We start from the raw sequence: 21,417 nt of genomic DNA, 5'->3' as shown, positions 1-21,417 counted from the left end.
TACTTTTATTCGCATAACTATTTCAAAGTTCTGCGCAAATTATTTTTTCCTAACTTTTCAAAAGTAAGTGGTGCTACTCAAGCGGAAATATTTTTCGACAATTATATCGTCATTTGCTTTAATGGATCTGTACCAATGTTAGAATGTGGAAAAATCTTCAGGATAATAAAAATGTATAATTTTACAAGATTTTTCTAAGTGTAAACTTTTTTTCGATACGCACTGTGTGTGTATATTATATATATATATATATATATATATCTTGGTTTTCCACGTATTGGCAATAAAAAGACATCAGGAATGCGAAACAAATTCACGAGTAATGCATTTTTTGTAATGCCAACAATTAAGTTCTTTTATTCACTCTCCAAATTTTCGGTAGACCTCTACATTCTTCAGGGAAGATTCGTGAATTGTGACAAGTTTGAATGACAGTTGTTTTTATTAAAGCGTGCGCGATCTCAGCGGGACTAGGGTAACTGCTGCTAGGTGCGCAAAATGCTGCTATTAATGTATATTGCGCGCTTTTTGGTAAAATATCATTAATGACGTAAGTTACGTAATATACGTAACAATAAAAGAATATGATTTAAGTTTTCTAACAATGAAAAGATTTCGTATACCGAAAAGATTTCGCCTACCGAAAATTTGGAGAGTGAATAAAAGAACTTAATTGTTGGCATTACAAAAACTGCATTACTCGTGAATTTGTTTCGCATTCCTGATATATATACATGTATATATATATATATATATATATATATATATATATATATATATAGATAGATAGATAGTTGAACAAATATAGGTCTTCAGATGTACAAGAGCATTATGTACCCTTCACTTGTATTGGGCAATCACTTAAAACTAAATTTAATCTTAAACATGGTTCACAGGTGTAGTGACAGACCTTTTTTTGTAAAAACTTTATTCATTAATTACAGAACAATGGCACAAAAAGTACACCAGCCCCACACATAAACGGTATCAACATAATTTCTACGTAGAACTAACATATTATATCAAATAACTTTTTTACTTCTTCATCAAGAAACTGATATTTTGAGTCTGGTTTATCTGGTGCTAACATATTCACAGCTCATGGCTGACGCTGATATTCTTGAATGAATTGGTTTGTTCCTACTCTCTCGCTTAGTGACTGGATAATGGATAGAGTATATCAGCAGGACGAATTTGACCTGAATTTAAGAGAGCCTCCAAAGCTTCTTTCTGTGAACTACCTCTTTGACTATTACTCCAATCCCGTAGCATCTGTAGAGTTCCATCCCACGCATTTTTGTGCGTTGTGTGACTGGTTGCTATATATCCTTCAATGTCTTCACGAGTAAATCCAAGTTTTGTTCCTAGATCGACGATATCCGCGTTCTGTCGGACCGTTTTGGCAACTGTGACCAAGATGTCATCAAAATTGTTCCTTTCTTCAGCAGGTTGTGGATTACCTGGGTAAGAGAGCATTATACATTATAACGCAAATCTTAGCTTTGGTTTGGCACCATTATAGCAGTAATGTTCTTCAAGATGAGATTTAAACACATAGTAATAAAAAAGAACAAAATGGTAGACATATTCGAACTAGATAGAATGCAGCTTTGATGGCCGAAAGGCAAATTTCGTGAATTGGAAGCCGACATTTTGTTTGCTAAAAAATAATTAAGTCACCCTGGCCCAAAAAAATACATATATATGATTTGGTTATATATGAATATCATATTTAATAAATAAATATATATATATATTTTCATTGCCGAATTTTATACATCTAGGTCCAGTGGCTGACCGTGACCCCAAGGAAACAAAGCGTTGGGGGGCACGGCATTGTTCACAAATAATGCAGTGCCCCCCCCCCCCCAGAATGCTTTGTCTCCTCCGGATCACGGTCCGGTACTGTCTAGGTTAGGATTAGCGGAGGCATGTGAAATTATTTAAATTTTGGTTACGCATACAATGTCGAAGCAACTCGAAATGTTGATACTCATTATATAAATTTCTTTGTTTCAACTAATTGAAACGCGTTCGAGTTTGGACGCAAAGGATTCTTTTCCTTATTTTTCTTGTTTTCTCTTTCTTTTATTATAATATTATATTATTATTTGTTTGGCGTCACCTGTGCCTTGGAGGCGAAAAGCGAACTGAATCACTATGACCCGCAGGTCTCTCCTCCCGATATAACTGATTGGGGGGAATGCAGGTGGACCACTACACCGGGGTTTCCCCCTGCTCTTATACGAATAGTGCAGTGGGTTCTTAACGTGCAAAGGTTGTGACTCTCCTCTACACGGGGCCTCCATTTAACGTCTAATCCGAGGGACGGAGTGTTTTCCATTGTAACATAGCCCGCATCTATGAAACATGGGAGAGACGTTTACACACAACGCACTGGCTTCAGTCATCCGCCCTTATTATTTTTTGGGGGAAGGGCATTCAGATACCGTCACATTACATTTTTTTTACTGTAGAACGGGTCGGAAAATAGAGGAGAATCTTTGAACTCATTGTGAAACAATGGACCTTGTATGCTGCATGATTGTGAAACACTCCAATGCCATGCTTTTCCTGTTTCAAACAACTTTTTTAAAACCTTCAAAAAAACCTTCTTACCATTTGAATTCTTTGCTCCATTTCCTTTGACATTACCAGGAGGGGTTGAACCATCTGTTGATGTGAAGAAAATAGGGGATAATATTGCAAGTTAGGCATTTTAAGGTCATTAAGCATGCCACCCGATCATCCCATTCGTGGAAAACGTGTCGCACTAAACCTAGTTGACCTACAAATACTACCTTCCCTCCAATTAGTATTGATTTTAGATAGTTATATAAATAATTGTATACGCTGCATTGATATTACAAAAAAAATTATACAATTTCAAAGGTGGTCAAGTTTATTTGCGGATTCATTTAATACCACCTTACCCTCTACAGATGGAAGAAGTCATCAACTAATTTCGCAAATCCAGCGTCTTCTAGTGCCTTGATGAGATCAGGTATTTGATTCGCTCTCCGTGTCTTCATTCTCCAGTCGAACAGCATGGAGCTGGTTCCTTCGAAGCTGTCATTTCGTTTATTTGTACTGATGTACATTCTGACCGTGGGCGCCTGAAATCCAAGTTTCACACCGAGCTTCAATATTTTTTTATCGTCAGCCACAGCCTCTGCTAGGTCGATTAGTTTTTCATCCGTTAAGGGCTCCGTCATGGTACTTGATTGATCTAGCCTGTTTTTCAGAAATTATTTTCTTTTCATTGAAAAGCTTGATAAAAGAGAAAAATATAATGATTTTGTGTCAATATGGGTGAGAAGGCTGCTTAAATGCGGAGTAACCCAAGGCTCTATTGGGGAACCAATTCTGCTTTCTTGTATTTCAAGGGCCAAACATTATACTTTCGTTCATCCTTCCAGGTGACATGCAGATGACATTCTTGTTCTTCTACCATTACAACTATAACTACTAGGGGAGACCTGGGACAATGTAACATGGGGAAAATGCAATAGAGGCTTACATTCCTAGCAGCAAGAAGCTACAGGATCGAGTATGTACAGATCATGCATCTCATCGTTCCATGTGCTATTTGAGTGTAAGCGAAAAATAATGCTTACAAGGAAAAACTAGATCTAGCTTTTATAAGATGAAAAATAATATCTACATAACTTTGGACAAATGTGTCATTTTGTTTTGGGGATAATGCATCATTTGTCCAATAATAATTGATTACCGTTTGTTTCACTGTGATGAGAACCTTCAGTGGTTTTTTTTAACTATATCAGTTCTAGAAAAAAAATGTTTAAGCGTTTGGTGGAAATGTGTCTTTTGTTATAGGTTCTGCTAATGTGAGAATTGAAATTGGAAATAAAATCACACAGCACTGTCATCTATATTAAGCTCAAGCAGTAGCGGACCGTGACCCGGACGCGCGTTTCCGTTTTACACCCTGGCGAAGGCATTTTCCGGAAAAGTAGCCAAAAAGCGACTAGTGAAGAGTCTACACACGTCGCTGGTTGCATGCAGCGTGCGACACAGGCGAGTCCACCACCGCATGCATGCACAGTTACTCATCAGAGCACAGAGTTCCTCGGCACTTCATGTACAGAGAGAGCGGCAGTCAGGAGTGAAATCCGAACATGCTTTTGCAGTCGCGTTGTTTATGATAGTTTTTTTTCTAAAAATAAATTATTAACTAAATGAATAGAATGACAGACAAAATCAAAATAAACAGATACTTATAATGGAAAGACAAATTGAAGTTTGATGGATTGATACACTTAGCTGCCGAAAGATAGATATAGAAGACTGATAAATAGATAGAGACAAGATAGACAGATAGATAGATAGAAATAGAGAGAGAGAGAGGTGGATAGATAGATAGAAAGAGAGAGGAAGAGGGAGAGATGATGGGTAGATAGATAAATAGAGAGAGGGGGAGAGACAGAGAGGTCGATATAGAGGGAGAGGGGGAGAGAGAGAAAGAGAGAGAAGGATAGATAGATAGATAGAGAGATGTTATAGATAGAAATATGGACAGACAAAGAGAAAAAGACAGACAGATATGCTCGAGAAGGAGAGAGATAGAGAATTTGAGAGACAGATTAGATAGATAGAAAGATAAAGAATGAGAAAGACGGAGAAGATAGACAAATTAACAGATATAGATAGATACATAGATAGATATATAGATAGAGAGAAATAAAGAAAGACAGTCAAATGGATAGATAGATAGATAGATAGATAGATAGATGAGAGATAGATAGATGTTAGATAAAGAGGGAGAGAGACAAAGAATATTAACAAATTAACAGATAGGTAAGTTAAAATAATAGATATATAGATAGAGAGAATAAGAGAAAGACAGGCAGATGGATAGATAGAGAGAGAGAGATATTAAATAGATAATTAACGAATGAGAGAGACAGAGAAGATACAGATAGATAGATACTCTAGTTAAAAATAGATAAATATAGATAGAGAGAAATAGAGAAAGACAGACAGATGGATAGATAGATGGATAGAGAGATAGATAGAGAATTTGAGAGATAGATGTCAGATACATGTAGATCAAGAATGAGAGAGAAGAGCGACAAATTAACAGATAAGTTACATAGGTAGGTAGAGAGAAATAGAGAAAGACAGACAGATGGATTGATAGATAGAGAGAGATAGAGAATTTGAGATAGATAGATGTTAGATAAAGAATGAGAGAGTACAGAGAAGCCTTAGATAGATAGATAGATACTGTAGTTACATAGATAGATAGAGATAGATATATAGACAGATAGAGAGAAAGACAGACATAAGCAAATCGGCAAGGCAAATGATCAAGGCAAACATTCGTATTGAACCATTTGCAAGTACGGCATGTTCTGCGGGATAACTTCGGTGCGGACTTTGGATCGCGCGCCCAGCTGATAATGTAAACAAACGTAGACGTAGACTCTTCACTAGTCGCTTTTTGGCTACTTTTCCGGAAAATGCCTTCGCCAGGGTGTAAAACGGAAACGCGCGTCCCGGACGAGACAAAGCATGGGGGGCACTGCATTGTCTCTGAACAATGCTGTGCCCCCAATGCTTTGTCTCCTCCGGGTCACGGTCCGCCACTGAGCTCAAGTATGACGTTTTGTCAATCATAATGGCTTACCTACAGGGAAAAAATGTTTTCAATAAGCTCAGACATGCATGAGAAATAAATAATTTTTAACATTTCCGTCCGATAGATAAATTGTATTTATTGTAATAAACAAAATCGTAGCCCAAGGCTGAATAAAATGAATTTGTAGGCCTACAGAGTAAACATTCAGTACTACCACTATTACTACTTCCACTATTACTACTACTACTACTATTACTACTACTACTACTAGTACAATTACTACTCTTACTGCTAACTCTATTTCTACTACTACTACTACTACTACTACTACTACTACTAGTATTACTAGTACTACTACTAGTATTACTAGTACTACTACTACTTCTGCTACTACTACTTCTACTACCTACTACAACTACTACTACTTCTACTACTACTTCTACAACTACCACTACTACTACTTCTACTACTACTACTACTACTAGTACTATTACTGCTACAAGTACTACTAGTACTATTACTGCCGCCACTAATACTACTACTACTTCTTCTACTACTACTACTACTACTACTACTACTACTACTACTATAACTTCTACTACTACTACTACTACTACAACTTCTACTACTACTACTACTTCAACTTCTACTAGTAGTAGTAGTAGTACTACTACTGGTAGTATTAGTAGTAATAGTACTACTACTACCACTACTACCACTATTACTTCTACTATTACTGCTACTAGTACAATTACTACTCTTACTGCTATTTCTAGTACTACTACTACTAGTATTACTAGTATTACTGCTGCTACTACTACTACCTACTACAACTACTTCTACTACTACTTCTACAACTACCACTACTACTACTGCTACTTCTACTACTACTACTAATATTACTAGTAGTAGTAGTAGTACTACTACTACTACTGCTGCTACAATTACTACTAGTACTATTACTACCACTACTACTACTACTACTACTACTACTACTACTTCTACTACTACTATACTACTACTACTACAACTTCTACTACTACTACTACTACAACTTCTACTACTACTGGTGTAAGCTTGATAATTTTTGGGTAATTCTGCATTTTTCACTTCATAATTGTTTTACTATCTTCAAAATTACTTCTTTTCATTCACATCCCTTCCAAGGCTTCTGGTCTTTGATCAAAGTATCATAGTTTGAGGCTAATGTCCCTTTGGACAATAAATCTATCAGTGTAGTGCATTAATGCACAATGACCACTTTCTTCCTTACCCCTCTCCTCTCTTTTCTCCCTCTCTCCCCCTCTCTTGTATCCTTGTTTTATACACTAGCGTTATACTGTTATTATGGGATGGATGCAGTGAAAAACAAAGAAATTATGGGATGGATGCAGTGAAAAACAAAGAAATTATGGGATATCAGGGTTGGGGCATGGACCTCATGCTTTTTGGTAGTTGTGGGCAGTTCAGATTTGTAGTTTGAGAAGGAGACATATCAAAATGTAGTGCGGTATTGTTTTTGAGCTTCGTCTATTCAAATGGTGGTGGAGGAGAGAGCGTTGGCCATTGCAATGGGCAAGTACATTACAATGTAGATGTGGCTTAAGGCTAGGGACGATAGGGTTTAGTTGATATTTAGTTAAACAATTGAATTAAATGTTGATAATTTAAACATTAATTTTAGTTGCACTTATGTTTCTTCATTTCAGTTTAGTTTATAATCAGTGTGTATGTGTTGTGAGGGAGGAGAGATGACAGTCATTACATCAAACTTTTAGTATGTTTCTAATTCTGAAACACCCCAGTTAACTACTGGCTAATCCAAACGAACATGCGCCGCAGCAGTCTTAGGCAAAACCACGCCTTACACTACTACTACTACAACTTCTACTACTACTTCTACTACTACTACTACTACTCCTACTACTACTACTACTACTACTACTTCTACTTGAAATAGCACTATCCTTTATCCTTCTCATTCTCCGTCTTCTTATTCCTTTACCTATTTCTCCTCCTCTTTTTCTTCTTCTTCTTCTTCTTCTCCTTCTTCTTCCGGATGACTTCATATAAGCATACACAGCTCATTACTAATTTGGCTTATCAATGATTCCAAATTGTTGCAACTGTCACCCATAACGTTACGCTTCGACTCGCCTCTAGTCAGCGGGCGTTCTAGTCAGCGGGCGTTCTAGCAATTGGAAGTTAGGTGACCAAATTTAAGTGTTTTAAAATACAGAACGTGATAAAAAATTATCTACTTACCTTGACATGTTACCCTAAGTTTGAATCACAACACGGTCACAAATATGCGCTGTTTATCAAATATAGATTTAGAACGTACACTAGTCTTATTTGAAATCATTCTTACAAAGAACGATATAAGCCTATGATGGCGGGCTTCATATTCAGTACCATTTAAGGGAGAATGAAACCTTTCGAATAAAATAGCGGGTGCCGTGGCCGAGTGGTCTAAGGCGCCTCGCTATACATGGAAAATCCGGGGGTTCAATCCCGGCAACGGCACTTATGCCCGTGAGCAAGGCACTGCTCTTTAATCCTGCTTTCAAATTAATGGAAATGCTATATGCATTATTGGTAACTAGGTGTGCACTTGTTTAAAAAAAAGTATACGTAAAATAATTCAGGCATGGACGCTAGACGTGGATTTCAATCGTCTCCTTTATTAGCTATAGCTTTAGTCTATAGAAATGTGTTCATGACATAATTTTATCCTTAACTTGAATTGTGGGGTGTGAAGTTTGTTTAACTCTCATAGTGAAAATAACGAATAACATTAAGTCATTTTGATTATTCAAAAATCAAGCTGTAATCAATCTGTACACATTTCTTTAAAAGTTTATATCAAGAAAATGAATAATACAAAATCATACCTTCTACATGCTCTAGAAATCTACCTACACTGTAAAAAAATAATGTGCTAATTTAGCACTTACAGTGCTTGTATAGTGACTGCACTACAGGTGCTGATTTTCTAGTTTAAATTTGAACTAGAAAATCAGCACACGTAGTGCAGTCACTATACAACTTGTAAGTGCTAAATTAGCATTTCATTTTTTTTACAGTGTATAATAATGAATACAAAAAACTAAACTTGAACATGATTTTTTCCCGTTTACAATACCATTATATCAATATGATTTGAGGAAGTTATAATAACAAAAAAAAAACTCGTTCAGTCATATACGATATGCCCACGACCAAAAAAACACTACACCAAGACAATTCCTTGTACACTATACCCACTCAAGCAAATGCACACACACATACACACATTTACCACAAATCGTGTTTTGATCTTGTGTTTTCGAAACATCCCTTTGTTATTTGACAGTAGCATAGACCTTCGTAATAGGTCCATGACAGTAGCAACCGCCGCGTTTTTGGCGCCGTTTAAGTGGTTTCCCCCTTTAATCAATAGGTTTTGAAATGTTTTCAAATTATTCTGATTAGGAGAGAGAAACTGTATTGTCAAATACCATTCTTGACAGAGAATAAAGTCTTTGTTGTTATCTAAAGAACATTTTGTGTTTGACTCTGGAAAAACGACATGTGTGTGTGTATGTAAATAATCATATCTGATTGATCATACACTCTGTAAATACTCAAACACACACATCATCTCTGAATAATTTTGAAAATTAGTCTTACATTAAGAATGACTGTCATCAACTTTTATAAGAGCAAAACGATTTTATATCTTTCAAAGCAGCATGTGCAGTTATGGGTTAACATAATCAATCAGTTAAATTGGTCTGTATAAAATCAAACTGTTTTATAAAGATGTCATTATATTTGTATGTTAATAATTGTACTAGCCTATATAGAAAATGTTGAATTTAGACAAAGGAAATGTGACAACGCTGCATTGCTTACTCATAAAAGATAACGATTGGATCAATGATTGATTGATCATGATAAAGACTGATAAGATTGGTGTCAAAATCAAAAGAAATAAAAAAAAATCACCTTCAGTTGGTATTACGCATTAGCACCCACGAAATTGAATAATGAATGAGCAAACGTTACTGGGCCATTCCTGATACACTCTAATAATAATAATAATAATAATAATAGGCATTTATATAGCGCCATCTATCTAGAAATTTTCTATTCCGAGGCGCATTGTTATTATTATTACCCCGGCTTTAGCTCGAGCTGTCTCTCAGCGCTCATGCATTCAAGGAATTAATCCTGCCGGGTACCCATTCACCCCACCTGGGTCGAGTGCAGCACAGTTTGGATAAATTTCTTGCCACTCTACATAAAGTTTTACCTAATATTGGGTCAAATAAGAACATGCATGTTGGTTGGGTAAAAAGATGCAAAATATTTTGTAAACGCAATGTTGCGATGAAATTTATCATTTAAGTGTGCATTTCGCACAATATGGTGTAAAAAAACAAGCTAACAAGCATGTTCCCTTTCTATCCAATATTCAGGAAAAATTGACTCTGTTGTTAGAGTGTACTGGAGAATCTTAAATTGAGACTTGTACAATGCACAGAGTAATATGCTGCAATTGATTATACATGTAAATTTATCTCGATGTGTATTCCCTTTATAGTAACCTGTATCGTCTAATGTTTTATTTTGATTTATGTCACCCTTTTTATTTTTTTCCATTTATTTTTTTATTTCATCTTTGTTTTGTGATTTTACTGCTTTTGAACTGTTTCAAATCATTCCAATTACCTGTAAATATTGTGATTATATGTGATTTTGAATACCAATAAAACACACAATTAAAAAAAAAGAGTGTACTGGAGAAAGGCTAGCTACATGTTGAATAGAGGACGCATATCAGGTATTGTGTTATGAAGGCTTTTATTTAATCAAACGAAATGTGTTATTTTGAAAAATAAAAGGCTTCGGGGTCAATGCCAGGTTAATGATATCCGACTAAGAGCTATTATGGAAGCATTTGGAAGTGATATTTTTATTATTATTAATATTTACTAATTTGGGTCATCTTTTAAACATTATTAGTATACTAAGCCTTATTTTAGGCTCATCTTGATAAAAGGTAAGAGACACATGTTTTTGCAAATCGTCTTCAGTTTTTTTTTTTTAATTTTTTTCTTGTTTCACTTTTATAGTAAATGACTCCCCCCCCCCTCTCGCTTCAAAATATTGAATTGAACTGCATTTAATTTATTATCAAATATATCACTGTCATGTACAATTACATGGTATAGTACATCACATGAAAACAAAACATTTGGTAATTGGATCTAACATAATAGCAAGATGCTAATCGAGATTAGCCCCAAAATAAGAGGACTAATGTTCCGTTGGGTTTGATTCGTTCAATGTTGTTAGGTGTTATTAAGCTCACAGTCAACCAATAGTTCTTGCCTCCCCGTGTGTGCATTATGTTATATTAACCTTGGGTCTGATGAATGCCCCCCCCCCCCCTCTCCCTCTCATTTGATCTTGGGTAGTTCCCGCAGTCAGTAAGGTCCCAATCCCCTCTTTTATTAAATGTTTAAGCTCCTATTTTAATTTCATTTTACAATTATTTGATAAATTTCTTTCTGTTCCCCTTCATCTTTTTATTTGTTATATTCGTTCTCGTTACAATCATCACTGTGATCAATATTATCACATATTTTCTTTATTCAAATACGATAGTTATTATTTTGATCGTTACTATTGTTCATCATTTATTTGATAGTAAAATAAATATTATCAAAGTCATGTTTATCGCCCTTTTATTGCAAGTTATAAAAGTAAATTCATAAAAAAAATATTAAAGCATTCAATCATCGAAAGTCATTCACCAAACATGTAATTCTCTTGCAATTTCTGGATATTTTTTATATTCATGCATTGTAAACCTATTTAGCCTTAATTCTTGAACATAGTCATGTCACGTTGGTGTCAATGAAGGAAGGTCAAGAAGTAGCACCCTCCCCCGGAAAATGTATATAAACACTCACAGACAGACAGTAGCGGACCATGACCCGGAGGAGACAAAGCATGGGGGGCACTGCATTGTCTGTGAACAATGCTGTGCCCCAAAATGCTTTGTCTCCTCCAGGTCACGGTCCGCCACTGCATACAGATATATATATATAACGATTATCACATTATAGACAACACCAGGAGAAAAGAATATATTTACAAGTGTTCAAGTTTTGCCTTTTTTATTGTGAAGTCAGTTGATAAAACATTATATTCAATAAAGTTCGTTCTCGCTGCTCGCCGGGGGTTGCAGTGTTGTTGTCTATTGCTCTCCTCACTCTGCATGAAGGAGTGCATTTTGTGGTGTGTTCACTAGTATTTGAGCATACACAACCCCCCCCCCCCACACACACACATACACACATACATGTGTGTGTGTGTGTGTATGTGTGAAACACAGGTTGAATTATGAGAGTATTGACAGGATTTATTCACTGCAGCCATGCCTTACTTTGGCGTAAATCGAACTTCACATCACAATAAAAAGATAAACCCGGGGCCCGTTTCTCAACACCTGGACAAGTTAGTCATATCTTTATCCACAAACCACGGAGTTAGTTCCAATCTTACTAAACCTGTTTCACGAAAGGCTTCCTAACTAAAATACCTTGATATCGATACTATCGGTAAAAAGAACAGACGAGACGTAGCCTTAGTCACAAAAATAGCACAATTTTCAAAAAGAAAAATTATGATAAAATTGCAAATATTGTGATGAATTGGGAATTACATATTTTAATAATAATAGCACAGGTAAATTATGCATCATACATACTTAGACCATGAAGACTGGGGCATTCAATTGCTGAAAAATGGAATTATGAATAATTTATTTCATGACTAAAAAATCACATGTGGACGTTGAGATGGGTACCCCCGGATATCCAATTTTAATAGTTTACGAAAGTAAACCATAACGGTTTTATTTGTAAAATTATGATAATTATACAATGTTTTACGATTCCAAACATCATCGAAATATAGTTTAACACTTTTTTTTATAAATCTTTGATACCGATCTTACGATTTGACAAATTCTATACATAAATTAGAGATTAGAATTTATCTAAATTTCAATAGGGTCTGAAAACGACAAATTCAAGTCCAGCTATGGATGGCCTGACGTGGTAGAATTTTTATCGATTAGATTATTTTACTATTTCAAAATGAATGGTTTTGTGGCGTTTTACCAACAGTTTTCATAGTTACTTTGTATTACAATGATCATTGAATGCATTATCCCACTTATTTTGGGATGTAATTTCAACCTCTATGATTGATTACGTAAGATTATAATTTTCAAATTTCTCGGCACTTTTGCATGTCATAGTCTACCCACGTGATGCCACTACGTCATTAAGAAAGAAGTTATGACAGGTTCGGAGGTGTCATAAATATTTAGTGAGGTTGTTGTACCCGATCTTGGTAAAGAGGGCTTCGTGAAACGGTTAGCGGACAAGTAGCTCACTATCTCCGATTTAGTCAAGAAGTTAGACTTATGACGGTGTTGAGAAACGGGCCCCTGATCATCCAACGTTTAACACCGCATAAATATGGGATCAAAGTGAACAAATATACTTTTTCAGGCCAAATAAAATGATAACGTGTTCTTGAAATATCTTTTCCTTATTTTTTTTTTCCTCACACGGTGTTACCATAAACTTCATAATACATATATAATTGAAATACACAAAGTAAATGATGATAAGTATTTCCACAAAATATCAAGCACTCGTAAATATTTCCTTTATGACGTATTATCAGTAAGATGACAAAACAAATTTTAAAAAAATGAGACTACAGCTCAACAATTACCATGGTTACAACTTTTCTTAAACAAATCCATTAATTTGCCACTAGAACTATCACCTTTTTTTTCCTGCATGTACCAGCAATACAAATTTCCATAATGAATGAGGAAAATACATATTTTTATCGAATATCTTTTGTCGAAATCAAATTCGATTCGGTTCTATTATAATATACTCATTAAAAACCCAAAGAATATAAATGTGAGATTACAATTAAAAGATAAAATATAAGGGATAAAACAAACATATAACATGCAGTGACCATTGATTAACCAATTGCACAAATAAAAAAGATTATCATGTTCGATAATGCATTAACACTATATAACAACAAAGTGAAACCAAACAGATTGACAAATACTGAATAAAAAAAAATAAATAAAAACGAACTAGCATACATATTGCATGACTTTTTTAGCATGCAAATGTACCTGTAGGACATTACATACATGTAAATCATGATATACATATAAATAATAACTGGATCTGAATGATATAGGCTCTTTTCTAAGGAGAAATCTGTAGGACAGGCAGGGAGGTGAGGAGCAAGAAAGAGGAGCAAGGATTGCAAGAGTAAGCATGAAAACGGGTGAGAAAAGAAAGGGGAAGGAGCAAGGGTAAAAAGAGGAAATGCTGGGAAAGGGAAAGGGAAAGAGAGAGAGAAAGGTACAGACACTCGCAACAAAGACCGAATTGAGTATATGCAAACTATAAATTACAGATATAATATGAATTTCGGTCACCTATTGTATATGTCAAAAGAGGTTTACTATTAAACGGATACTCCAGGCTATAAACAACACGACTTGAACAGATTAAGAAAATTCAGACAATCAAAACACTGACAATTTTATCAAAGTCGGACAAAGAATAATAAATTCATGGCATTTAACGATTTGCATGATTCCGCTGAAATAGTTCTAGGTATGACCTGAAAAAAAGGTAATGAAAATCAGGACAAATTAACCATTTAACGATAATTCCAATCGATTTCATCAAAATAATTTGTCACCACTACACTTCTTTTGATTTTATTTGAAGATTTAACTTCATTTTGTGATAACCATAATATCATTTAATATGGGTTTTGTTTTTTTAAAACGTTATATTTTCTAAGGAACCATGACACATTAAAGCCCAATAGTCATGAATTGTATAACCGTAATTTTTTTACGTAAAACAAAACTATCATATTTTACAGCTTTTTGTACTTCTCCATCAACCAACTATACAGTATATTTCGACGTGTGCAAGTCTGGTTTATCTGGTGATAAAATAAACCTAACTGTGGTGGCAGAAACAGATAATCCCGAATGAATGGGTATGTTCCTATTATCTCTCTCTCTCTCTCTCTTTTACTAATTGGATTAAGAAAAGAGCTCATCAGCAAGACGAATATGACCTGCTTTTTCGAGAGCAGCCTTCAAAGCTTCTCTCTCTCGACCAGATTTTTTTTGGTTTTTAAACCAATCCCGTAGCATCTGTAGAGTTCCATCCCACGTAATGTGTTGTGTTTTGTTATTGGTTGCTATGTATCTTTGAACATCTTCAGGGGAAATTCCAAGCTTGGATCCCAGTGTGTCGATTTCTGAGTTTTGTTGGACTTTTTTGGCAATCTTGACCAAGATGTCATCAATATCCTCCAGTTCCTCAGCAGAGTCTGGATTACCTGTAGAAGAGAGTATAAAAACGCAAATCTCAGATATGGTTTGGAACCATTAGAGCAGTATTATTCTTCAAAATGAGACCAAAATATTAAAATAACAATAATCAAAACAAACATAATGGCATCCACATCAGAACGAAAGATTCATCCTGTCCTATATGTGGAAAATTTACAGTCAACAGTGTGAACTTGTATTATTATATACAGTATATAAATGTATTGAACTTTCGTGTCTCAATGTCTGTTAAAACTTTGTAAAAAAAAAATATATATATAACGTTATTACCATTTTTATTCATCGTTCCATTTTCTTTGACATTACCAGGAGGGGTTGAACCATCTGTTGATGTTAATAAAAAAAAGAGAATGCTATTAAAACTATGGCTTTGCAAAAATTTCCTTTAGTTCCAACTTTCTGTACGTATATGCGGTATGGCCGGTAAATTATTTTGCACGTGTACTGCGATAAGTCTCTGTTCAGATGTAAATTTGTTAAATATTTATCGACCCAGCCGAAACTACAATTGTTAACATCATCATTCCATCATCCTAAGTAAAAGTGTGGGTTTATATGGCATAAACCAATCTAGTAAGATGCGTAGAGAGAAGATGCCAAATTTTTGCAGAGACATGTAGTTGTCAACATCAATGTCTCCACAGCCGGCCAGCCATGGGTGCTTAGTATTGGCTCCGCCCGTTTTGCAAAAGCTTTGCACTCATCAATATTCGGTTTGGCCAAAAGGAATTATCTACTCGTACATTGGCAGCGGTATGATTACCGTGTTTCTAATTTCGGAACGGAAAAGGAAACAAGAAAGCGCTAAATTGAATGTTTAGTTAAAGCGAAACAGAAAAAGAAGCGAAATTTCAACTATGTTTTGTGTTTTTCAAAGGTAAAGATAAAAATGTATAAAAACATTAAAAAGAAAAAAAGAAACTGTTTTTTCCGTTCTCACGTTCTTACATACCCCAGTCTTGAATCATTTTTTTTTTCAATTCTCGAAAAACAATCAATTTTCACTGAATATTTCGTTGTTGTTTGTTTCGTTTCGAAATAAGAAAAAACGACTTATTAAATAATACCTTGATTCTTTTGGTCTGCGCTTACGCCAACACAATCATCCCACCCAATTGGCCTACAATTACTACGTTCCTTCCAAACATTTACTCTAGGTGATGATCGTCGACGCGAACACGTTATACGCTGCATTAATATTACAAAAGAATAAGGTGGTCTAGTTTTATAAAGGATGTATTTGAAGCCACCTTACCCTCTTCAGATGGAAAGAAATCATCAACTAATTCTGCCAATTCAGCGTCTACCAGTGCTTTTATTAGATCAGGTATTTGCTTCGCTCTCCGTGTCTTCTTTTTCCAAGCAAAGAGCATGGAGCTGGTTCCTTCGAAACTGTCATTTCGTTTATTTGTACTGATGTATATCTTGACCTTGGACTCCTTGAATCCCAGATTCAACCCGAGCGTTAATAAATTTTCATTATTAGCCACAGCCTCTGCTAGCTGATTGAGTTTTTCCTCCGTTAAGGTCTCCGTCATGACGCTTGATTAAGTTGGCCTGGTTTTGAAAAAAAAGGTTAAAAGAGAAAAAGGTCTGATGATATGTTTTAAGGGGTGATTTTTTTTTCGTATTTTACTCCGGTCACTTTAAATGTGGATCGCAGTTTAGTAAGTAGTGGGGTACTTCGCATTCAAGCGGCTTTCACGAGATGGGAGAGGAACATTGATACGGCCCATGAGTACAAACATCTAAGTGTGCCGGACTTATCTCAGAATGCCATGAGACGGGATGGAAAGAAGCCTACTACCCAGTGGAGATCGGCTGCAGAGAATATGACACAAAGCCTCTCCATTTCTTCCTCTCAACCTGCTCAAGGAAATAACCAAAGGAATAACCAACAGAAGGAAGCTGGCTTTGGACATGTTCTCCTTTCGTTCCCTTTCCCGCTTTTCTTCCGTTTTCAATTTTTTCCATTCCCTTTTCCTCCTTTTCTCTTTCCCCCTTTCCTTCGTCTTTCCCTTTTCCTTTATTTCTCCCTCCCTTTTCTATTTTGCCGGGTTTTTTTCTGTTTTCCCGGTGATATCCGCCAGAGGGGCGGGGCAGCCTCACCCCCTTCCCGTTATGCAACTGCAACCACAGTGCCACCGATTTCAACGCTACATCCCATACCATGAGCAAACTTCCAAAGGGATGTGGCCTAATTCCCAGAGCAAAGTTATGTGGAAAGCCATGGATGAATAGCTTAATCAGATACTGGTCAAATCCATGAAGGGAAATGCCGAAGAGAAATGATTGAGGCAATGTACCAGTATGGGGTCGATAGCTGAGGTTGTTCCAGTACGAAACCAAAGGCGGTTACATCGAGGCTAAGAAGAAGAAAGCAAGTAATCCATGACATACGGCAAAGTGTACGAGGCCTACAGCGTTGGAAGGAGGCAAGAAAAAATTGCAATGCCATTGAAACGAAGGTATAAGATGGCCTAAGATATGAGCCAAAATGAGGCTGAAAGGCCTGTCTAAGGATGAGGGGGCTTAGAAGGAAAGGACGGGTTAAGCAACTACATCTATCCTATGAAGATCCTATTGCCTCCACCAAAACTCCTTTCAACCCTGTGAAATCTGGTGAACGGAAGGCCACTAGAGAGGAGTTACAATACCGTATTGGTAAACACGTGCTTTGACGACAAACATACCCTGCCTCCAGTGCAAAACTTGGCACGTCTAACCTCTCCTGTCGGAAAGGTTGACAGAGACCCTCCACGCCTATCTGAGGTAGAAAGATTTGTCAAGACATGCAAGAAGGCAAAGCCGGCTCATCTCCAGGTACTAGTCTTGTTCTATATGCAGTGTGTCCCAGAAGAAAAAGAAAGCGGAATTCCCATGTCTTTTTAATTCAAACACAAATGAATTGTGATAATTCATTTATATTATACAATTAATGCACATTTATGAGTGTGTTATGACGATGCAGCATACTCGAGGGTATTTACAATTATGCGAAAGCAAGAGGCGCTTGCGCCGAGTGCTTTTGCATAATATTGTGAATGCCCGAGAGTTGTTCGCAACATCACGAATCTTAAAATGTGCATTAATTGTTTTATAAAACGGGTCGGCAAAATGATTTTGTTATGGAAATCTTGTTCGAATCCCTCCAACTTGTATACGATCGCACAGACGAAGAGATCACAAGACTGTCAATTATCGGAGGAAGGTGCTACAGCATGTTCAAATTGCTCTTGGCATTTTATAAACTTTTAAAACTTGTAAAAGTTGTTGAAGTTACATGACAGTCATGTATATTGTTAACAATGAAAAAGTAGCTTTCAAAGTTTAGAAATGATACTTACATAACTTTTAACATACCAGTTAAATTTGTTTTGTTACAAACAAAACTTTTGTCAAATAAATTTTGCCTATCAATTCTTTTACTGTAATCGGAACATTCAAGGGTGTTTTGTTTTCGGTTTCTGATTTTCATAAATTACTTTACCAGAAAAGAATAAGCTAAACACGTGACAAGACCGTACCTTTTTGTTGTAGGTTCTGCTAATGTCAAAACTGTTATGTAAATCTAAATAGACTTGGAAATAAAAGCACACATTTACCGTAAATAGCCTCGTCGATATTCTCAAGTATTGAGAACTTTTGTCAATCATGCCTTGCCTACATAGAAAAGGGTATCCTTTTTTGTAAGCTTAGATGTGAGAAAAACAAACTAATTTTGAACTTATATGTCCGATGGATATAGATAAATTTTACATATTATAATGAAATCAAATTCGTAGCCAAAGGCTGACATAAATTTGTAGACCTACACAGTAAACGTTCAGTATAATGCCTGATACTCGTACATCAGGCGTTAATATATATGGGCAATTCCATAAGATTGAATCAGCCTTTTTGTACGTCCGAATCCCATTTTTCTCAAGTTTTACTTCATTTCATAAGCTGACCAAGTCTGGGTCCTTTGAGAACATTACAGACTGTCAAAAGAACAAGAAATCAAAGACAGAAAATTTCATGAAGGTCCCACATATAGGGGGTCGGACGTATGTATTTTATGGAATTTCCCATATATATGTACATGTATATTGCCTGGGGTCCACAAAAACAGAAAATCAAGGGTGCTTAATCATGGAAAGGCCAAAAGAGAAAGCATTTCGTACTAGTGATCTCTGAATAGTAATTGTTTACGTTTTTTAATAAGGTAAAGAGATTGAATGAACAAGTTGCGTATAAAGCTGTAATGTATCCCTCTTAAAATATGATACCATTTTAAGTAGAAAAGTATTCATTCAAGTTAAAAGGTATATTTCATTATAATTTTACCACAGCCGTCCACTAAAAGATATTCTGCATGAGTCGGTACGGGTACATTATCATCATGATCATTGCAAGTATACACAGAATCCAACTATATATTGCTGTATCATTCTAAAGTTAGTTAAAGGACAAGTTCACCCAACTAAAACTTGATTTGAATAAAAAGGGAAAAATTTAACAAGCATAACACTGAAAATTTCATCAAAATCGGATGTAAAATAATAAAGTTATGGCATTTTAAGTTTCGCTTATTTTCAACAAAATATTTATATGAACGAGCCAGTTACATCAAAATGAGAGAGTTGATGACATCACTCACTATTTCTTTTGTATTTCATTATATGTAATATTTTTATTTTCTCGTCATTGTCATGTGAAACAAAGTTTCATTCCTCCCTGAACACGTGGAATTCCATTATTTTAACATTTTTTGCTTCCGGCAAGGAGGTCCTAATTGTCGAATTCGTAAAAAAAGAAACAGTGAGTGACATTCGACTCTCTCATTTGGATGTAACTATTTTGTTGAAAATAAGCGAAAATTTGAAATGTCATAACTTTCTTATTTTACATCCGATTTTGATGAAATTTTCAGCATTAGGCTTGTCTGATTTTTCTCTATTGATTCGAATCAACATTTGTCTGAGGTGGACTTGACATTTAAAGGGTGAGGCCATAATAACTTGAAAAAACCCCTGTTAAAACATTGACCATAAAGCAAGTGGAAAATACAATATAAATGAGTTAGGCATTGTGTTCTATTACATTGTATATGGGTTAATATTCTTTAGGTGTTAAAAACATATTTGTGTTACAATTTCCTCGTGTTGTGGGGCAATACATTCTAAAAAAAAGGGGTTATCCAATATTGGGTCAAAATAATGGGAACATGTTGGTTGGGTCCAATATTTTGTAAATATTACACACTGTTGATATAGCCCACTGCGAGGACATGAAAATACTCTGCAAACATGCATGATCCCTTTCAACCCAGTGTTGGGTAAAATTTTGCTCAGTGTTTGTTTAGAGTGTACTAACACCTGACCTCTTGTTTTGAAATAATGGCTTCTGAATTAATTATTAATCCAAACCTACTTAAATGCCCAAGTCAAGATATGCATATTTCGTTTATTCAGGTTTAAGCAAATAGATAGTATATTAGAAGTCACATTTGGGGAAAATGTCTCCTCTGCCACTACCACTATACTACTACTATATTACTACTCCTTTAAATAGCTATGGTCCTTCATCTCCTTTTCCCTCTCCTTCGTCTTCCTCTCTCTCCTCCTCTTCCTCATCCTCCTCCTCTTCTTATTCTTCTTCCGGATGATGCCATATAAGCATAGCTATGTACTCGTTCAGTTTGGCTTATCAATGATTCAAATTGTTGCAACTGTCATACATAACGTTGCGGCTTCACTTGCCTATAGTCAGCGGGCGTTATATACATTTTGAAATTGCTCTTAGCTCTAATCAAAGTTAAGTGTAAAGAAAAAATATACGACATATTCTACTTACCTTATTGACTTGTTATCCTAAGTTTAAACTTCAACACGGTTACAAAAATACGTTGTTTACGTAGGTTTATGAAGTACACTGGTCTTGATTGAAACCATTCTTACGACGCAGAACGATAAGCCTATGATGGCGTGCTTCATATTTAGTACCATTTAAATGTAATTGGATATTTTAAAGATTGGGAGCATTTTAATATTTTGAACATTGGGAGCATTTTAATATTTTTCTATCAAAGAAGATATTTTGGGCTCATTACGCTATTGCTGTCAATTTCACCCTCAATCATAAAAGATTTTTGATTGGCTGTTGAGAATAGTTCCCATATCTCCGGTAATAAGCCTTATCATCATTGTTTTAATTTTCACCACTATCATCATCATCATATCATCATCATCGTCACCATCGTATTCACCATCATCATCATCGTCATCATTACAGTGACAAGTAGTGAAGAAAATATGTGATACTAAATATTTTTTTAATGGAGCATATTAAA

At 35.5% G+C, this 21,417-nt stretch overlaps 1 protein-coding gene across 2 annotated transcripts; it reads right to left on the bottom strand.

Moving 5' to 3' along the window:
- Positions 1-1,090: 1,090 nt before the first annotated feature.
- Positions 1,091-21,029, bottom strand: LOC121419985. 2 transcript variants are annotated; one of them, XM_041614492.1, is made up of 4 exons: positions 20,922-21,029; positions 16,339-16,640; positions 15,354-15,407; positions 13,912-15,070 (listed from the first exon to the last, which is right to left on the bottom strand). In XM_041614492.1, the coding sequence occupies exons 2-4, from the start codon at positions 16,619-16,621 to the stop codon at positions 14,769-14,771; spliced, it is 639 nt and encodes a 212-aa protein (XP_041470426.1). In that variant the 5' UTR covers positions 16,622-16,640; positions 20,922-21,029; the 3' UTR covers positions 13,912-14,768. The 2 variants fall into 2 exon arrangements, with proteins under 2 accessions (XP_041470427.1, XP_041470426.1); XM_041614493.1 differs by lacking the exons at positions 13,912-15,070; positions 15,354-15,407 and adding an exon at positions 1,091-1,460.
- Positions 21,030-21,417: the final 388 nt, after the last annotated feature.

This window comes from Lytechinus variegatus, chromosome 8 (genome assembly GCF_018143015.1).
Source record: "Lytechinus variegatus isolate NC3 chromosome 8, Lvar_3.0, whole genome shotgun sequence".
NCBI classification, from domain to species: Eukaryota; Metazoa; Echinodermata; class Echinoidea; order Temnopleuroida; family Toxopneustidae; genus Lytechinus; species Lytechinus variegatus.
The sequence above is the reverse complement of the archived record's forward strand: the minus strand, read 5'-3'. Positions and strand labels throughout refer to the sequence as shown.